General features: G+C 40.8%; 1 protein-coding gene across 29 annotated transcripts in view; it reads left to right on the plus strand.

Annotated features, from left to right (window-relative positions):
- The window catches only part of ptprt (protein tyrosine phosphatase receptor type T), a 490,886-nt gene that overhangs the window by 176,531 nt on the left and 293,129 nt on the right, over positions 1 to 21,226 (plus strand). For all 29 annotated transcript variants that reach the window (XM_030051856.1, XM_030051857.1, XM_030051859.1 and 26 more), the window contains one exon: positions 19,846 to 20,139. In XM_030051856.1, coding sequence (XP_029907716.1) covers positions 19,846 to 20,139 — 294 coding nt within the window. The remainder of the gene's footprint in view (positions 1 to 19,845; positions 20,140 to 21,226) is intronic.

Genomic DNA, 21,226 nt, shown 5'->3' on the forward strand with positions numbered 1-21,226 from the left:
AAAAGTAGACAGGAATAAATAGCAATGGAAAGAAATGGAGAAAATTGAAGAGTGACAGAATGACAAGAGAGAAATAAGAGGAGTTTGAAAAAGTCTTGAGAAATGAAAAGCACTACACACACACAGACACAAACATACCATACATACCACTGATTCTTGGGAATTTGGTTAAAACAGGTTTTGATTTTGAAAAAAAAAAAAGTGAGTTAAATTACAAAATCTGAAGGTGTATCATTATAGGCCAAGGTCTTGGCTGTTCAGCAATGTACCGGTGCAACCTCCTCATTTTGCATTTTTTTCATAAAATAGGTTTTTCCAGTTATTAGGCTACTTTGTTTTTGTCAACACCGTCACTGTAATGTTTTTTTTTTAATTTGAAAAACATATTTTTGTATTAAAGAGACTATTACTTTAATAACTCAACAGCACCAAAGAAACATATTGTAAGCATATTCATTTAAAACCAATATAACTGAATCTGACGGTGGTGACACTAATCTGACGGTGGTGACAGCGGCCTCATTAAAACATACATTTCCAAAATTTATACCACTCAAGTCAATGGCTTCTTGTTTAACAACTTTATTTAACTATTTGGTATAAAAAATAACAATCCTGAGCACTGTTATAAGCATTTTTCAGACTTCAGTCATCACCGTCACACAGAAAACCTGACGGTGGTGACGTCTGACGGTGGTGACAAAAACCTACTCTTTCACATGATAAGCATGAGTTGTTCACATTAGCCAGCTTGTTTTCGCCCTGTTGCTACCTGCATCAGACCTCTTCTTAAAAAGTATACATTTATTCCATAATCGAACTTAATATTTTTTATACAGAAGTGACGGTGTTGACAATTTATGGTTGTGACAGTAGCAGTGTCCCAAAATATGAAGAGATTTAAGAGAAAGTAGAAAACTTCCAGGAGCCTGAGTGGTTTTGAAGCATGCAGTAGAGCTGAAGGTTTGAAAAGGGCTTCTCAGGAATGTAATTGACCTTGTAGTTTTTTTATTATTATTTTTTAAATAAATATCTGACGGTGGTGACGAATATCTGGGACACATTTTGAGCAACCACAAAATAATAGTAAATATTGTTCAAAACCCATCGTTTGTAGTTTTTAATACATATTATGATGTACTCTTTCATGTGGTAAAGATATTATTCAATGAAATTATTACTTTTTGTTGTTTTAATCAAGTTGAAATGATTATCTCCTATCCGAGGACAACTGGTTTTGTAGGCCATGGGCCAACATATAATCACTAAATTAATACAAATTAAAAATAAACCTATAAAAGAACCTTACAAATGTGCAAAGGAGCCCCTGATTATGCCCTTGATTCTTTTTATTCATTAAAATGTTGTAAATTTCCAGCAGAAATAGCATTTTTCTTAGTGGGACATGATTTATCCAAATTCTCAAGAATCAGTGATACACATTTGATTGAACAATGAAGCATGTCCTTGAAGAACAGGTTAGTAATGATAGCAGTCTGCTCTCTGTCTCTCCCTCTCTCACACACACACACTCAGATACACACAGAGATCCTTAAACAGATGCACACAGATGTGCAAGTCTGTGTGCGTGCATGAGTGTACATGCACACACGCATGCGCACACATAAAGAGACTCAAACAGATGCACACAAGCACACACACAAACGCACACACAGATGTTTTTCTATGCTCCCGTGCATTTCTCATTTGTATGACTCTTGTCGAACAGATGCAGCCAAAGCCCTAGGGCAACAAGGTCTCAACCATACCCTGGGGTGTGTGTGTGTGCGCGCGCGCGCGTGTGTGTGTGTGCCTGTCCGGATGTTGACGTGCCTGTGTCTTTGGTTATATGTGTGTGTGTGTGTGTGTGTGTGTGTGTGTGTGTGTGTGTGTGTGTGTGTGTGTGAGTGTGTTTCCATATGCTCTGTTTGGGCTGTGTAGCTGCATTTATTTGTGTGTATCAGTATGTGTGTGAGCACTTGTGCATGTTTAAGTGTGTGTGGGCATTTGGACATTGTCTGTGTGCATGTGTGTGGTGTGTGTGTGTGTGTGTGTGTGTGTATGTGTAAGATTGCTCTGTCTGTCAGAGATAAGACTCAGTGGGGCGTAGCAGAGATCCAGGAGAACCACTGTCAGCCAGAGCCCTGTGGACACTCTGGAGTGTGTGTGTGTGTGTGTGTGTGTGTGTGTGTGTGTGTATGTGTGTGTGCATGAGAGAGAGAGGGAGAGAGTTCCCTAGGAGTGCTGCTACAGCTTCCTAAGTCTCCCTAGGTGGTCATAGAGCTGTCTGTAGTCCAGAAATCAGACCCAGCAAGCGCCACTGCAGTGTGTGTGCCTGCTTGTGTGTGTGTGTGTGCCCATAAAGCTTTGTGTCATCCAAAGCTCATTCCCGGCATCTTCTATGTGTCTGTTCCCTGATAAGGCGATCAATAGGAGAGTGGACAGCTCAGCCCTGCATGTCAGATCTGTGGAAGTCCACTGACACTCTGAACTCCCACTGGATCTGAACACAACACAACCTCCAATTTACTAAAACACAGCCAGCTGGTCCACAAAAAGGCTTACAAAGTCCCATTGACTTCCAAGTGAGTTTTACTCCAAAATGAGCTGTCCAATATTTGGAGAAAAGTGACATGTCCTCCTACACAGCAACTGATACTGAATAACTGCACAGCATTCAGATAAATGATGGTTCTTTCTGAAGTAGCTCTGCTGCTATTTTGCATATCCTGATAATTCTGCAGTACATTACTTTTTTTTTTTTTTTTTTTGTATTTTTCCATTCATACGTTTCTACTTAAAATTTCTGCATGTTGGAGTGACTGCATGCTTTTGAACCCCCCATTTTTTCTATCTTATTCATAACCGATTCCTCTTTGATGCATCCCATTACAGTTTGCGATAATCTAATCTAATCTCATCTCATCTCATCTAGTCTAATGGATCCTGAACATTCCAGAGATATTTAATAAGAGGCAGGATTATTTTTTCCATGACATGGACATGGATATGGATGGTTTGTAAGTAGTGTGTCCTTTGTATGTGTTGTTGTGGTGGCATCCTGTTCAAGTCATAACCCTAAATAAACAGCAGCCCTACCAGACCGGCTTGATTTGCCAGAAAATAATCACATATAAATAAATGTACTTAATCTAATAATGTAATGTTTAGTGTTTTTTCTGTTTTGTTTTTTTTTTTGTTTTTTTTTAATCAAAAGAAGTGCCAAATCTCACGGCTTCTTAACAGTTTTGTCAGCTGGACTGTTCACTTGCTTAGCCCTGTGGCTGGAGCCCCCCCTTATTCTCCCAGCTCCAAGGACTGGACTGTTGTTGACGTTTTTCAATTAGAGCTGTAGTAACATTGTTATCAGCTGATGTTTGGCTTGGCTTGGCCTTCAGCATTGCTCAGTTTGCAGCTAGCCAACCCACTAACAAATAAATAGACGACTGCTGCACATCCTGTCATTTGCACCTGAATACATCCCCACACATCTGCATGCAAACACTTACACCGATCAATGAACTAGATGAAATTACAAGTTATCTTGTGTATCCTGTTAGCTAACCAAATACTGTTAAAGGCAACACATTCTCATTCCCAGGTTTTCAAATACCACCACGTTGTCACACCCGCTTCACTTCTGATACTGGTACCAATTAGGGATGCACATTTTGGATTTTTTTATGACCGTTAACCGACGCCCTTTAACGATTAATAACCGTTAACCAATAAGATTTAAATGCCCTTCCATGCTGCCATTCCGACATTCCGTCATTCCGACATGCTGCCATTCCAACATACCACCATTTAGACATATCACCATCCCGAAATACCGCTATTCCGACACACAAACGTCCCACCATTCCGACAAGGCTTTCCATGTAAGGAAAGGTTGGAATCAGAGAGTCACTGACTCAGCGCTGTCTGCTGAACTGCAGATTTACAGTGACGGCAAATAGTTAGATTACTCATCTAAAATGTAAAAAAAAAAGCTACAAGCTTTAGATGTAATTAACAGTACTGTAGGCTTCAATCGTCTGCTATTGCTTTTTAAATTATGTCGAGAGCGAGCGCGCTGGTGATTTCTTTAATTGTGTGTTCTGCTTCATTTCCAAAATAAAGTTTGAGCTTCTGAAATCTGATTTTTAAACAGTTCTGATGGAGCTCAATGTTTATCTGGATGATGCGGCTTCATTCCGAACAATTTTACTGTAAACCTGGACGACCCGCGACGTGTCTGGAGATAAAAAAAAATAATATTCAATGTAATGTGTGTTTTGTGCGTAATTGCATACAAGGATACACACCCTCCCCTACTGTACAACACGAAGGAGACTGTAATAGCCACGAACTTAGTACTTGCAAGTCGCGTTTTCAGTTCCTTTTTCCTCTCCTCAAAACGAGCCTCTAATCGTCGGGTAATGGTTGGTCTTGATGGAATTTGGTAATTAGGCTCGATATAGCCCATTAGCTCCTGGAACCCTTCACCACTGACCACACTGATGGGCAAAATGTCTTTTTCCACCATTGAACAGATTTTTTCCGTTATCTTCTCAGACCGCCACGCGTCACACTTTCTCCCGGCCATCATCGAAGTTCGCTGCGATGGTCCTCCATCGTCTGATGCTGGATGCTTGTTTCTTAAGTGGTACTGCATTGTACTCGTACTGCTGGAGTATTTCAGTGCTGTACCGCATCATTTGCAAATGACCTCCTCCCCTTTCCGGTCGAAATTGTCCCACACAGAACTCCTTTTTGCTCTCTTCATCTTCGCTGTAAAGTGGGCTGTGATGGAAAGCACGTGATGGCATGTGTTGCTCCTGTCGACACGCCCCCATGAGTTGATTGAATTACGTAGCTTAAAAACAAAATTGGCCATTAGTATTAATCGGTTAGAGTTACTGTTATCGGTTAACGGTTAAACGGTTAACCATGTGCATCCCTAGTACCAATGGCATTCTTCGACGTCACACATCAGACTTTCTCACTTTTATCATAGTGTGTCTGTGTCACGTGGTTAGATTTAGGCAACAAAATAGAAACTAGACATGGTTTTGGTCGCACATGAAAGGTCTCATTAGAAACAGGAATTAAACTTAGGTCTCGTGTGAAAATCTTGTTTCTTAAATTCCTGCCATCCTCCCTGTGCAGACTCTCTTGGTCTGTATACTACGTCACCATCCCCCACATCTCTTACTGACACAAAAGAGTGCCTTTGGTGTCTGACGCAAAAGGGGTGTGACCAAACTGCAATATTTGATGGCTTATTAATGACAATGTGCCTTTTAAAGGCTGTCACAGCCATCTTTCACTTTTTCTCTTAATTAGTCACATTGTCAAAGTTAGGCAGTGGTGCTGGTTTACCCAAATATGAGAAGAGAGCCAAACAACATGATATCAAAATATCAAAAACAATTAACACATGTTGCACCTAACATTAACTATATGATTAATGCGTGATGATAATCACGAACGGACCTTGTCTGCTACATATGTATAAAATACATTAGGACAGAGGAGGATCCTCACTAACTCTAAGAAGTTTTGGGTCAAAAAATAAATTCCAAAAGTTGTGTAAACTTGTTTATGTGCCTGCATTGAGTAAGGTGTGAATATGTGTGTGTGGTTGTATTCGTGTGTGTTAACGGAAGGGAAGAGAAGAGAAGGGAAGCGTACAGCCATACAGTGCACACTCCACCTGTCTCTTTAACCAGGTCCTTAGGGCTTGCCTTGAGGGAAGTGTGTGTATTTGTGCGCTTGTGTGTGTGTGTGTGTGTGTGTGTGTGTGTGTGTGTGTGTGTGTGTGTGTGTGTGGGCGTGCGTGTGTGCATGTGGTTTACCATGTCATTGGTATTCCTTGGCTGGCCATGTCCATCGCTCTTTCATGTGCAGTGGCCTGTGTGTATGTGTAAGTGTGTGTGTGTGTGTGTGTGTGTGTGTGTGTGTGTGTCAGAGAGACTAGTACGTGGACACTTCACACAGAATTTTTGAGGAGAAATATAACTAATGCATGACGAGGCAGGGAGAGGAGAGGAGGAGAGGAAAGGAGGAGAGGAAGTGAAGAGGAGAGGAAATGGCAAGCAAGTGAAGAGAGCTGAAACTAAAGAGCACAGTTAACAGAGGAGAAAAGTGATTAGGTAAGGAAGGGGCAGAAGAAGAAGATAGAGAAGAGGAAGTAAAGAGGCGCAAACCTGAGCGTTGCAGACAAGGGGGGGTAGGGTGGGATGGTGGGGGGCATGTCCTTCTGACTTCCATTCCCCACATTTTATTCCAGCTACAAATTCCAGTTCCAGAGTTCAAGTACGAAATAGCTTCCCCACTGTCCTGCCTCATCCACGCTGCACTTTTTCTTTATCTTTTTTATTTTACCCTTTGAAACCTTAGCAAATTCACTTCATTTCTCTCAAGAACAGAGAGAAAAAGGCTAAGGAAACTTAGCAAGAAATTAGGTTGTATATATCATGGATGTATATAAATAAGATTAATGTACAAATATTCAGATTCATGGAATTTAATATGAAATATCTAATTATAATGATACATATAATAATATTGTTTTTTGGTATTTTTTATAATTTTATTGATAGGTTTTTGGCTACTTTTGTGGTTATTTTCTTGTAAATTTTAATTTTTTTATTGTTACTTTTTATTTTTTTTTATTTAAACCTTTATTTTAATTTAGGTTAAAATTTTAATTTTGTGATTTCAGTTTAAGTATGTATTGTTTTTGAAAGAAATCAAGGCAATTTGCTCAGGTTTAACGGTTCGTACATACACATAATTAAAGTGACACTAACTTGTTGATTTATTTTTATGTAAAAAACAAAACAAAACAAAACAAAACAAAAAAAGCCTTACTGAACATTTCATCCCTCTCACTTTTGAAAAGATGGCTACACGCCTGGGAGCAGCTCAAAGTGAAGGCGAGGTAAGAGGATAAGAAATAATGCCTAGCAAGTTTGTAGAGTTGAAACCAACATCTTGAGTGTCGGCAGTGTCAAGCGGAAACGACGTGAGAGCAGAGCAAGTGCCCTCGTGGTTCAACAGCCCTTCCAACAACGGTTTCCAAAAAGCCGACAGGTTCAATCCCTGTGACAGCCTATGTGTCCATCACACCGCCCATACGCCTTCAACCAAACCTAAACCTGCTAACTTACTGTAAGTCAGTCCAGATAAATGCCAAAAATGTGAAATGGCGAGAGGAGGAGAGAGGAGGAGAGTGTCGCGCTATTTAGTTCCAGTGAAGCTGATGGATACGAAGCTAATTCCCCCCGCATTAAAAAAAAAAAAAACAAACACTGGAGAATATTTAACTGACACTAAGAAGATCAGCGGCTCTCTTTCTCTCGCTCTTTCCTCCTCGCTCTCTAAGCTTCTCTCACCATCTCGGCATGTATTCATATTTTACAGCGCTGACTTTTGCTCTCAGTGACGTACAGTATAAGCGAGCAGGTTGATTTTCGCTGTCTCGCTCTGGGACACTTTGATGGGACAAATGGTCGCTCACAGACCCTGATCTGGTTATGCAATGCGTGTCTCACAGACTTTTATGAAGATTGGGCTCCTCTCAGCGACTGGTACAGAAGTATCCTAGACAGTGAAATGTGGAATTTACTTTAACATTGTTTCAACACCACCACTTCAGCACCACTCTTTATGTGTTCATGTATGACATCAAAATAATTTAATGCACAAACTAAAATATCATTTCATACCAGGGGCTCTTTGGCATAATTAATTTATATGGGGGTTGAATGAGAGGCGTCTGCTGCAGCTTGCAGGTTGGAGACTTGTGGGATTTAAAAAAATGTGATTTTTCTTGGAGGTGGACTCCGTTGGCTTGGAGTGCAAATATAGTGCTTGTGTGTGCGTGTGTGTGTGTGTGTGTGTATTTCTGTGTTGGCACGTGTACCTGTATATGCATGCATACATGTCATTTGTGTTTCTCTGAGTGGATGTGTGCATGTGTCTTTCTATTTGTGTTTATGTATCTGCATCTGTTTGTCTGTTTTCTCTGTGTGTGTGTGTGTGTGTGTGTGTGTGTGTGTGTGTACGTAGTGAAGAGGTAGCAGGTGTCTGCCACAGTGAGTTCCTTGTGAGCAGTGGGGAATCAGATCTCATTTCCCATGATTCTCAGCTCCCAGTGTAAAATGCACTCTGTCATTGCCCCCCGCCCTTCACTCCCCCTCTCAGTGTCCCCATCTTTCTTTCTTACTTTCTTTCTTTCTTTCTATCTCTCTTTCTTTCTAATTTCACCTCTCTTTCTTCCTCTCTCTCTCTCTCTCTCTCTCTCTCTCTCTCTCTCTCTCGCACACACACATACTCCTATCTATCATCTGTGATAGATTGTGGCTGTTTCATTGTGCTGTGAGTCTTTTGATTAAAGCATTCATTGTGACCAGGCAGTGGAAAGAAACATTCCAACTGTGTGTGTGTGTGTGTGTGTGTGTGTGTGTGTGTGTGTGTGTGTGTGCGCGCGCGTGTGTGTTGAATTCATTATACAGGCCTGAGGGAGTTTGGAGTGTGTTACTCACAGGTTTTTCCATAGGCACACACATATACACACACGACATACTGAAAGCACTCAATCCCCAGGATCGGTAGAGTAATGTGTTTATATGAGTCAGTCAGTAGCGGTTCTGAGCTGGTAAATAACACAGAGAGATTGAACAGAAAGAGAGAGAAAGAAAGAATTCTCACTTCTTTGAAGATCCATTGCTGATTCCTCACAGAGCTGTTTTTCATGGCTCTTTGAGGCACCTTTGAACCATTAAAAGAAATGTTTTTTAAAGAGCCATGGTCTGAAAGGTTGTAAAGGTTGAAAGGTTGGCAGGTGCGTCGATTAGTGGACTCTATAACGGTCTGGACCCAGTAATGATTCCACCTGGACCGTGGAAAAAGTTGGCAAACTTTTTTATCTTGCTGTGGTTTGTTGTGGCGACTGTATCTCCGTGTTTTGTCAAATACTGTGCATTATTTAAATCACTCAACCATCTCGGCCAATCAAAGTGACTGTACAGCAAGAAGCACTTGTATTCAGTGAGACAAGTAAATGTAGGAAAAAGATAAAAAGAAAAATGCCTGGATAAATGCTAAGATAAATTTATATTTGTTCAAAATAATCACTTTGTTTTCATCTCGTAAGATTTCTGTGTTTTGGTTATGCTTAATGTTCCCTCAGCTTTGCAACAGGCATGTTATGATACTGGTAGGTTACTGAAGATAAAGACACAGTCTTGTGAAGATAAATACACAGTCTCTTTGTGAGTAGGCCTGCTTATTTATTTCCCTTGCCTTTACATGGGTCTAATATGAGAATGGTTGGAAAATGTACATATTTTGAATTGTTCTTTATTACATTGTATTTTATATACACAAACACCTACACACATATATAGACCCTCAATACTACATCCATATAAGCCTACCAATCACAAGAAAAGGTAGATCTGATCGCTTGGACCTTTGTTTGGGAGGAACTTGGAGTAAGCGGACCTCTTCAAATTTTAATTGAATACCCCTGTCCCATGGCATATGGAGAGCCATTCTAGGTTCAGGTTGGCACCTTTATTTTTCTATGTGCACAACTGGAATGTGTTGAAACGTAGGAAGTAGCTCCCAAGGAGTGATGGGTTTCTCCTCAGTAAATGTAGCCTTGAGGTTGTGCCTTTCATTGTTATAATTAATGGGAATCAGCAGTTTAATACAGCCAAAACCCTATTCTTGAAATGTGTTATTATTAATTATTACATTTTTACAGTAAAGTCTGAAAATAGTAATTGGACCCCCCATTCTTTGCATTTCCCTTGGGAATGGAGCAACTTCTACAAAGCAAGCTGTTCCAAAGATGGGTACCAAATGAATGACGGCATAACACATTATAACATTCTCTTACATTGAGTTGGTAACTCGCTCTTGGCTCAAAACTGCATCCCTCTACACAACAGAAATACTAAATGATGAATTTCAGGGATTTATGTTTTTCTTTTCCCCATATCAATGTATAGCAATTTTGAATACAAAGTTTTTCAAATATAAGTGATATTTCACGCTCATACACACAGCATGTGGTGGTTATCATTAATGCTTGATGGACCAGATTGATCATATCGGAGCTGCCTGGCACTGAGGGGTGTGTGTTTGTGTGCGCATGTGTGCACGCTTATCTGTCTCCGTGAGATGAACTGCTAGGTTCAAGGAGCTGCGAAATAGACCTAGGAATGTATTACTGATAAGAGAAAGACGGTCAGAGAGAGAGGAAGGGAGAACGAAGAAATTAACAGAAGTAAGTAGAGAGAGGAGAAAAAGCAGAGAGAAGAGATGACGGAGTGGAGAAAGAGAGAAAATGGAAAGCAAAAATAAGAATTAGAGAGAGAACTGAGGAGAGGATAGGGAGACTCAAACTCTGTTTCCATCCAACTGTTAAGTGAATGTCATGCAAAACTTTAAAAATGTCTGTGAAAAATAAAACGCTAATTAAGTGTGTCTCTGAGAATGAATCGGCTTCCTGAACATCAGAAACAAACACAATCAAGAGGAAAATGAAAAGTCTTTCCCTAAATGATTTGCAGTTGGGGCAAGATGTTATTGTTCTTTCAGATAATGTTGGTCATAGGAGGAAACCAAAGACTTGGGCTGCGTTCCAAATCTCATACTTCTACTTTTTACTTTTAGTATGTACTGCAGCTGCCCTTACAAAGTATGTAGTGTAGTATGCAGTATGCATGCGTATGCATACTATCGGGACACACTACATACGTCATCTCTGAACTCCGACCCTCTTGCTCACTTCCGCTGCCGTCCGTAGAGCCACGTGTGTTGCGCTGTCTTCCATGTTTATATGTGGGCGTGGCCTGTACACACAGCTCAGTCAGTGTGACTTAACTTCCACTGCGCAAAGGATTGTGGGTCAGAATGGCCAGGGAAGCATGCTGACATGCATACTGCGAAATCTGACTGGATGTAGTAGAACATCCCGGTACTCCTGGCATACTGCATCTGACTACGTATTGGAACATACTAATTCTTTTTCTTGCGTACTAAATAGTATGGTAGTATGGGTATTGGAACGCAGGGTTGGTATTATTGGTATTATTCTGATGTACCAACTAATGCTCATGCTACCATGATGGAGACTTATACATAGGACAGGCAGGTCTGACAGTAGATCAAGGTTTTAGTGGACACAAACTCTGCAGACAACAGTTCAGAGCATCCAAAGCCACTTTACAGCTTTGTGAACTGAGAATGAATCACTTATTGAGACTTTTCTTTGGCAATTTTACACATAATTTCTTCAGTGACCATAAATATAATTCTGCTTCAAGCATGTAAGTGTAAGAACTTGTATTTCACAGTTTATTCATGAAACGCTCTGATGACGGCTTTGTGCAGAAATGGGTAAGCGTTTTTCTACTGTGATGTGAGCCAGTGTTGGTGAAATGTCAGTGTCTTGTCCTCCCTCGCTTGATGATTTGGGATGTGTTACCTTTTCACACTTTGTGACCCTTAACTTAGTATTACATCAGCATCACCTTTGTAACAGCTTAGTGTTAACTTGAAGTGGTAATGAAGTAGTATCGTTTTTGTATCAATTTAGCACAAACTTAACTAGTTAATTAATATTAAATTAGTATCATCTAATGTCAACTTAGTATCAGCTGAGTATGAATGTAGTATTAACCAAATCTTATCTTTAACCATTAGATATCAAGTTAAATGTCAGCTGGACAGGGTGAAGTATCTACATTGACTCAGCTGTAAGACACAGTTGATACTAAGTTGAAAATTACCAGAGGACTGTTCAAATAAATCATGGCTCTCTAGGTTTTATTTCTCTTTCTCGTCTCATTCTCTCTCTCTCTCTCTCTCTCTCTCTCACTCGATTTCTTTCTTTTGCCTCTTATCCTCCTGACTCTATCATTTCTCTCTTCCCACTATTGCAGTACGAGGATGAGAAACAGATTTTGGCAGTGATCGTCATTTCGGCGCGACAGATTTTTCCATCTTTTCCGCCAGCTGGGCGATATCTTTCCTCCCCTCTCTGGCGGGCTGATGCCTCCTCTGTCTCTCTCTCTCTCACTGTCTCACACACACACACGTATATACTCTTTCTTGCGCTATCTCTCTATCTTTCTCGTAGACCACCACATAGCAGTCAAAGATTTGATAGGCTTCTTGGATTTGTAACACACACACATACACGCACACACTCAATATTACCTCCGTACACACAGGAATGCAAGCCCTTTTCTGGACAAATACACAAACACACACACACACACACACACACACACAAACACACACTGGAATGTAGGCAGGTTATAAACTGCCAGCAGTGAAGAGGCGATAAAAAACCAATATTACCAAAAGCACAACTATTACTCTTAAATCTTCACTCTTTCCCCTTTTTTTCTTCTCTTGTCCCTCTCTTTCTCTCTCTCCCTAAGTGTCTAGGTATGTGTGTGTGTGTGTGTGTTACTGGCTATCAGGAGGAGCAGAGGGGGAAACGAAGTGAGAGCCATTTAGATTGGAGAGAGCTGATAGAAGCCGGAGTGCCACCAGCTTCTCTCTTTCTCTCTAACTTGTTTCCTGTCTTTTGCTCTTTCGTTTGCCCACCCCACTCACTTCTTCTCTTTTCTAACATCGATTCATCTCTCTCTTCCTTTCTGACTGTCTTTTCCTCTGTTATCCAGCCTTTGTCTGTCTTTCCTTTAGTTTCTGTCCTGCCTTCACTCTTTGCCTCAATTTGTGCTTTATTTATGCTGTCTCTTTTGTTCATTCATTCTTTCCTTCCAGCCATGCTACCTTATTTCTCTCAGCATCAGCGACTCTAGCTGGCTATGTGTGTGTGTGTGTGTGTGTGTGTGTGTGTGTGTATACTTTTACATGTCAAATTACAAGTACATTACATGCACGCTGGTGCCAACTGCAGCCCTATAACCATCAGACACCATCTGCGAGAGAAGGGTTTTAAGAACAAAAAACGTCTTCAAAGGCCTCGTCTCCTTCAACGGCACAAAATTGCCCGTTTGGAGTTTGTACGAGAGCACCAAACATGAAACAATGAAAGGTGGAAGACAGTTTTATTCTCTGATGAGAAAAAATGTAACCTTGACGGTCCTGATGGCTTCCAACGTTACTGGCATGACAAGGAGATCCCACCTGAGATGTTTTCTACACGGCGCAGTGGAGGGGGCGCCATCATGATCTGGGGGGCTTTTTCCTTCAATGGAACAATGGAGCTTCAGGTTGTGCAGAGGCGTCAAACGGCAGCTGGCTATGTGGAGACGTTGCAGGGGGCATCCCTCATGACTGAAGGCCATCGTCTGTGTGGTAATGACTGGGTTTTTCAACAGGACAACGCTGCAGTTCACAATGCCCGCCTGACAAAGGACTTCTTCCAGAGAAATAACATCACTCTTTTGAACCATCCTGCGTGTTCCCCTGATCTAAATCCAACTGAGAACATTTGGGGTTGGATGGCAAGGGAAGTTTACAACAATGGACACCAGTTCCAGACAGTGGATGCCCTCCGTGAAGCCATCTACACCACTTAGAGCAACATTCCCACTAGCCTCCTGGAAACACTAGCATCAAGCATGCCGAAACGAATTTTTGAGGTGATTAACAACAAAGCTTTTTTGCCTTTGCCATCAGGAGGTCATGACAGTGTGGATACCTGACAGAAAATGACACTGAATCCCCATTTTTGCCAAGATTTGGGCTTTTAAAGGCAGTGGTCTTAAAGTTTTGATCAGCTGATGAACAGCCTATTTCAGTTTAATGGCTGTTTGCAATAAATTGCTTACTCATTTTTTTTTTCTCACTCACATTTCATCTTTTTGCATTTTGAAGCTCTACTTAGAACCTTCTTACAATCCAACAGTGCAAAATGTAAATTCTTGCAATTTTTCAACTGGTCTTAAAGTTTTGATCAGGAGTGTATATCTATTACTTCATTCACTTAACCAGCGTGACAAAACAGCTCCCAAAAACAACACTATTTAGTACAGATAAGCACAAACAATGCAGATTATGTGTTGATTGTGTATGATTATGTTGATTATGTCCCAGTACCCATTTTTGAGGAAATTAAACATCTTTTTTCATGTTATGCTCCTACTTGAATTGGAAAGTAGATCCGGCAGGTAGTGTCCGCAGGAAGCTTCTGCATAGTAGCCTTGCGCCAGGAAGAAATTACCTGATAGTACAAAATTGATGGGACTTTTTGCCTGTGCCTGTGATATGATTGGTTGAGAAATTCAGAAATGACAGCTCTCAGAATGTGTTCAGTAGTCAATCAGAAACAAGTATTCATAAAATTATCAGGAACAACAACAACTGATCTCTTGATCTCTTGAAAGGCCTTCCATTCATTTGGAGGATGAGTTATTCATTTCAGCACATTGGTCAGATTTTATTTACTTTTGTCTTTTTTATTTACTTATTTTTTTTCAAAACTTGGTCAAAGTTCTTTGAAGGTGGATGAAACACACAGCTTGTGTTTGTGTAAAATTGTGTTATATTGTTGAATGTTTTTCTCCTGAGTGTATGGGACAAGCAGGGTGGTTTATGGCTACCAGTCTTGTCCTTGGTGGTCTGGAAAATTGGTCTATTGAAAAGCACCACAGTTTGAGAACAAAATAGACTTTCATCTTCATCAGAATTGCTTCCTGCACAGCATTCAAAATGGATCATTCTCTGTCATTCACGCAGACTGTCGCATCATTCAAAACAGCCGCCTCACCAGCTGTCAAAGTGGCTTCTTTCTGTTTTGTTGATCAACAGTTTAGTGTAGAGAATTCAGGTCAGGGCAATAAGGAACGCTCTCTGGCCTACTGTTTGACACACACACACGTACACACACACACACACACACACGTATGTTGGTTTTACTTTACTTGTGAGGACACTGTATTGACTTTACGTTCGTTCTCTATAGCCTTTCCCTAATCTTAGCCATAACCGAATTATGCCTAAACCTAACCGTTACACAAACCCTGACTATACATGCGCACACACAAACACACCCACACACACAGTTAGAAACAAACTCAGACACCCCCCCAACACACACACACACACAAAGAAAAAAAGAAAAAAAAAAAACAAAACCCCAACACACATACAAAACCAGTAAAGCGCACCAACTTTGACACTAACACACAAATATTCACAGAAAAGGAAACACACACACAAACACATTATGAGCCATCTTCAAACACCATGCAGGGATTGTAATACAGTGCAGTAAAAGAAGTAGATCTGTATATTTTCTGTCCTCAGGGTGTAGTAAAGCGGTTCGTTTTTGAGGGTGTGATGTGTCTTCCGACAACAAGGCCCTAGGATACTAAAGATAAAACCTTTATGGGTTAAAACTGCACATACACACGTACACACACACACACACACACACACACACACACACGCACACGCACTGACACACACACACAGATGTGTACACACAATATGAATGCTCATTCTAGCTGGAAACAGATGCATGCATGTGCACAGTCATGCTCACACTCAGAGATACAGGCATACACACACACACACACACACACAGACACAGAAGTCTTTATTGGCCTACAGTTACTGTGCTGTGCTCCTGCTGTATTCCATTTTAAAACTTTATGATGGCTGTTTGTTTTTACTACAGAGTGAGTATGACTACAGCAGAGACTAAACAGCATCCTGCGGGAGGACTAGAATTCAGACTTCTCCCATATTCAGACTCTTCAAACTTTGTACACTTGCAGACTCTTTTCAAATGCCTAGGGTACAAGTGTAGGCATCTGAAAAATTCCACTTTTTATAGCATGTTCACTTTGCTGCAGCCGCACTGCAGCTCCACCTCTAACAGGAATTGCTTGGACATGGGCATTTTGGCTGCTTCTCTCTCTCAGAGCTCCTCTGTAGCCATCAGGCGTCGAGCGTGGGGGGAATTCCTCTTTTGAACTCAGCAAAGTCTGCTCCACTGTCGCGTTGTATTGTGTTTGATGGAAGTGACCGAGCTCATCAAAACGTAGAAATCCAATTCTTGATGGTTGGCTTTTCTCTTGCTCTACTTCAATGGTTCCAAAAGTTACAGTAAATTTCACTCTTCCTTCACAGCTGGAATGTTGGCACAGTAACACAAGGGCTATAAGGTTTACACAATGGAAGGGTGGCTGTGTCAAGCACTGGTTTCACTGTCCCTACAGGCATATAATTCTGCAACTCTTACTGAATAACATACCAGCATAATTAACAAGGTTCCTCTCAACACAGTTTTATCAAATGGGGATTTGTAGTGTAAAGGGACAGATAACCCATTTTGAAAGATATAATTTTATTTCATTTCAATGGCAAGAGGCTAACAGTTAGCATTTGGAGCATGCAGCCAGTATCCTGAAGGAGAAAGAATATCAAATTTCTCAAAATGGGGGAACCATCCCATAATTGTATTATAACTAGTTGTTGTTTGTGGCTGCTATGTTGTAGTTTGCTTCTGTTCAGCTTGTGTTTACATCTGTGCTACTTCTGCTTAGTGATGAATCTGGTCCAGCTGTTTCTCCCCACTGCTCCTCTTCAAAAGTGCTCTGTAGAGACATATTGATGCCTTCAATGGAATTTGAGCCTGCTAACATTCCTCATTTATTCCTTACTTTTTATGAGAGAATTACACTCATCCTTTATCTCCACTCGTTCTACTCCTTCCTTTTACCTTTCTCTTCTACCTTCATCCATCTTTGCATTTTACCCATTCAGTTCTCCCTCCCTCCCCTTCCTTTCTGCCCCGTCCTTCCCCTCCAACCACACATACCTTCATTGGTCCATCTCTGCATCCCAATCCCCTGTTCAGTCTTTCTCTCCCTGCCTCCATCCATCCATCCTTTCATGCTTCATTAACATCACTGTATGGAGGCTGACTGATTAGCAATCAGGATGTGCATGAAGAGTATTTGTATCCATGTGAGGAGATGGTGTGTGTGTGTGTGTGTGTGTGTGTGTGAGAGAGAGAGAGAGAGAGAGAGAGTGTACGCTCCCCCCATGACATCAAGAGTGCCAGGTTGTGAGTCGCTGGGTGGCCTCTGTTCTCTCCCCTCTAAACGAGCTGGCGGATGGAGGGATGGCGGGATGATGGGAAGAAACAGACGGAGAGAGGGAGTGATTGAGCGATATTTCTCCCTTCCCGTGGAGTGGCATCAGGAGAAGCTGTTGAATATGGATGATGTTAATGAATGAGTTGAATCAGTGTTCAAATGGTTGTAAAACACAGTTAACGTGCCGCTGTAAAGAGTTGTCATAAAATTAAGTTAAAACGTCTACAATTTACATTTGCAGCGTTTACACCTCTTTCGCTGCAGTTCCTTATTAATGAGGCTGCTACAGATGCACTGAGTATGAGTGCTGGAAATCTGTTGATTGTACACCTGTTGGTAATACACGTGTAAACTGTCTCCAATATTTTATCCCTCACGTTTTTGTGATTAAAAACATTTCATCAGTAAACATCTACATCACAACATATTTAACCGCAGGATCTTTACATTGAATTTTGCACAGAAAAGTATTCTAAAACAATCACAATAATTGAGTTGCACTTTTTAACAAAAATACTACACATAGCTTACAAATACTACTATTACTACTATCACTACTACTACTACTACTACTACTAATAATAATAATAATAATAATAATTATTATTATTATTATAATAACTGCAGTCTTTTGGCCTGACACATAGGCATGGAAGTACATGCACCGTGCATCCATAGTCTTTCACACCTTCTTCTCTCTCACAGTGCCATAAGGATACTCATTGTCTTTCACACACACACATGCTCTCTCTCTCTCTCTCTCTCTCTCTCTCTCTCTCTCTCTCTCTCTCTCTCTCTCTTTTTCTCTTTCTCTCCCAGCTTCCTCATAGCAGAGCTGGATGGCTGTGCCGTGACTGACAATTGATACATTGGTCCCGCAGCCACCATGCATATTCTAATGGGGCCTTGAGGAAAGTTAAAAACTCGCAGAGTAAAAACAAGACTTTGCTTTTAGACAGCGGGAGGAGAGGGGCCATTACTCTTAGCTAGCATAACGTAGCTGTCAACTGACAAAGCAGCTGTCATGAGAAAAAAAAAAAGATTGATACTAAGAGGTCCCAGGATTCAATCTTAAGATGGCTCTTTTAGTTGCAGCTGCTTAGAAATGCTTACTGTACGGATTGAAGAATTAATTTTGAAAACACTGAATCGTGGTATGCATTGTTTTGGTCCCCCTAGTGCAATTTTCCTGCATCAATTCTGCATCAATACTGCAGGCAGTTCTCTCATTATACCGTAAATCCATACAACACTGTAAAATAAAAGACTACATCTGAAAATACAGTTAAGGCACTACGTATACCCATTAGCAAGATACTTGTGCAATTATATGTTATCTAAAATATGTGAAAAAAGTACAAAATGATGTGCTTGAAATGTTTCACCATCTTCTAAACTTTGTGACTGATACTAAGAGTACATTTCCTTGTTTTTCAAATGGTGGACATCTCTTTTTGCAAAGAAGCTTTGACTTTAGAGGTGTGGTCCAAGGTCAGGGTTGTGAGGTTGCGCTTCATTCCCTGGATCTGGCTTGGAAAAACCTTTAGCATGGAACGGCAGAGAAAGAGAGGCGCTCTCCCCTCTAACAACAGCTATTATCAAATTGCCCTCGAGCAAGGCACTCAACTAGAAGACTGTGGTCGTACTGGGCAGATCCTAGGGCGTGAACCAGTGTAATTGTGGGAGTACAAAGTGAGGAATTTCTGAAAAAGACCAAGTGTCGACCTTCCCTGTGGAAAAAAAAAAAACAAAAAAAAAAAAAACGGGGGGATTTTAAACAGGCGATGCTTTTAGAGAGGCTGAGAGAGGCCATTATTCTGAAGTGGCAAGAAGTAACGTGAAGGTCTGCTGGCAAAGTAGCTGTCAAGAAGGTGTCAACAAAATGATAGATTAACGCTACAGATAAAGCATTAACTTTCTGGCTCCTAAGAGTCAGAGCCACAGTGCCTTGGTAACATTTATGGGATCCTAGTTTAAGGGTCTATGTTCATCTATGAACATGTCCCTAAGTATCTATCTGACAATATCAGGTTATCGCTTTGTAACACTAATTATGTGATGTAGACATGTCCCTCACTGCGGACCATGGATCAAATTCAGTCATTCATTTATTTATTTGTTTGTCCATCACATTGCAGACACAACTTGAAATGATGCATTTTAAACCGCTCTTGCAATTTCAAAATTACCCTTGCTGTCTCACAGTGAGCACTACATCGTTCATTCTTTAAGGTGCCGTTTGATTTGTTATTTATTGGCCCCTGAGGGGGTCTGGCCCTGGGGGACACGCTGTCCCCTTGAAATGATGCTCTTTCCAAGACATGAAGTGCCATGACATGTCAGTTCTGCATGTTGGATATTCACCAAGGTTAATCACACCGATTGCAACACCCTTCTTTGACTGATTAGTATGATAAGCTAATCAGTTTTCCTTGCCCCATGGCCAACATTTCCACCAAGTTTCATTATGTTTCATGAATCCTTTCTAAAGTGACATGCGTTTATATTTGACTGATGCGTCTTTGTTTGACTGATGCGAAAAATTCATCATTTATTCCTTGCTCCATGACAAACCTATCCATCAAGTTTCATACAAATCTGTTCATATCTTTTTGAGATATCCTGCCAACAAACAAATAAAACAAACAGACAGAAAAATAGAATGGGGCTACGATGTGATGCTTGTTCCACTTACTGCAGGCGTAAGAAAAAAATGCAGGAGGAAAAAAATGATCTTTTTTCCATTCTCGTTCCACAGCGCCTCCCACCCCCATCGCTCCTCCAGAGCTGCTGGCTGTAGGCGCCACCTACCTGTGGATCAAACCCAATGCCAACAGCATCATCGGTGACGGGCCAATCATCCTGAAGGAGGTGGAGTACCGCACCACGACGGGGAACTGGGCAGAGACACATGTGGTGGACGCCCCCACCTACAAACTGTGGCACCTGGACCCCGATGTGGAGTACGAGATCAAGGTCCTGCTTTCCAGGCCTGGGGAAGGAGGCACGGGGCCGCCTGGACCACCGCTCGTCACCAGGACTAAATGTGCTGGTGAGTGATGCCTCTTTCATTCCTCCTATGTCTGTGTCATTCTTTTTGACTTCCTTTACCGGTTTTTAATGTACTTGTTTTATCTTGATTTAATTAGTTTATATAGTACATTTATATATATATATATATATATATATATATATATATATATATATATATATAAAAGTTAACTATATATATTGTATTGTACCATATTTATAATTTTTTGTTATTCTGTAATATATTCCATGTCATTTTCTATGTATTTATCTTTTTATTTGTTTCATTTTATAATTTGGTGCATTTTGTTCTTTTTCTTCTTGCTGCTGTTGTTCAAGTTGTTGATCAACATGACTCCATTAATGCACAGTGTTCGTACCATGCTGGATGGAAACTGTGTTTAAGGGTCAGATAGAGCTAAGGGAAAACGTTTTCTGTGGTTATAGCCTTGTTACTGAAACCATGATAAGGAAATGCTGAGACAAGGATTACACAACACCTTGGCAACGGTTTGGCTCTCCCTGGAGAATTACTACCTTTATGGATGGAAAAAGTTCATTCTGGTCAAACGTTGGCTTGGCGTCCTTTAGTTTTTGACATGGGTCAAGTCACTCTGCTTTATCTCTCTGAGGTGACAGCTCTCATTGAGGGAGAGTTTGTAATTTTGCTTGTTATAGAGGCTTTGCAGTTGCTTTACAACGGCAGTGAACTGATAATGTCTAAATATATAGTGTAAAAACCTGGGAAGAAAACTATTATGATGTGGGTGTAGAACAATGGACACATCAGCCACCTTGACATGAAATAGCACATAATTACTAATTACTAAAGACACTGAGTAAAATTCCATTCCACTTAAGTGTAGCAGAGTCTTTCCAGTGACCTGGCATGAATGAGAGCAAGGCCCTGGCTCTGTTAGAGCGAAATGGAACAAAACCGTAGTCAATATTGTCAGTAACACCTGTGTTTACCTGCTGTTTCACGTAAAAATGGCTGCTGTGAACGAGCTCTATTCAGTATTAGGCTATCAGTAAGCAAAATAGCATAATAAGGTGGCTCCTTTCCAAATGTATGATACTGTGGCACTGGGCCTAGTCTGCTCCAAAAC

Source organism: Myripristis murdjan, chromosome 5, assembly GCF_902150065.1.
Source record: "Myripristis murdjan chromosome 5, fMyrMur1.1, whole genome shotgun sequence".
NCBI classification, from domain to species: domain Eukaryota; kingdom Metazoa; phylum Chordata; class Actinopteri; order Holocentriformes; family Holocentridae; genus Myripristis; species Myripristis murdjan.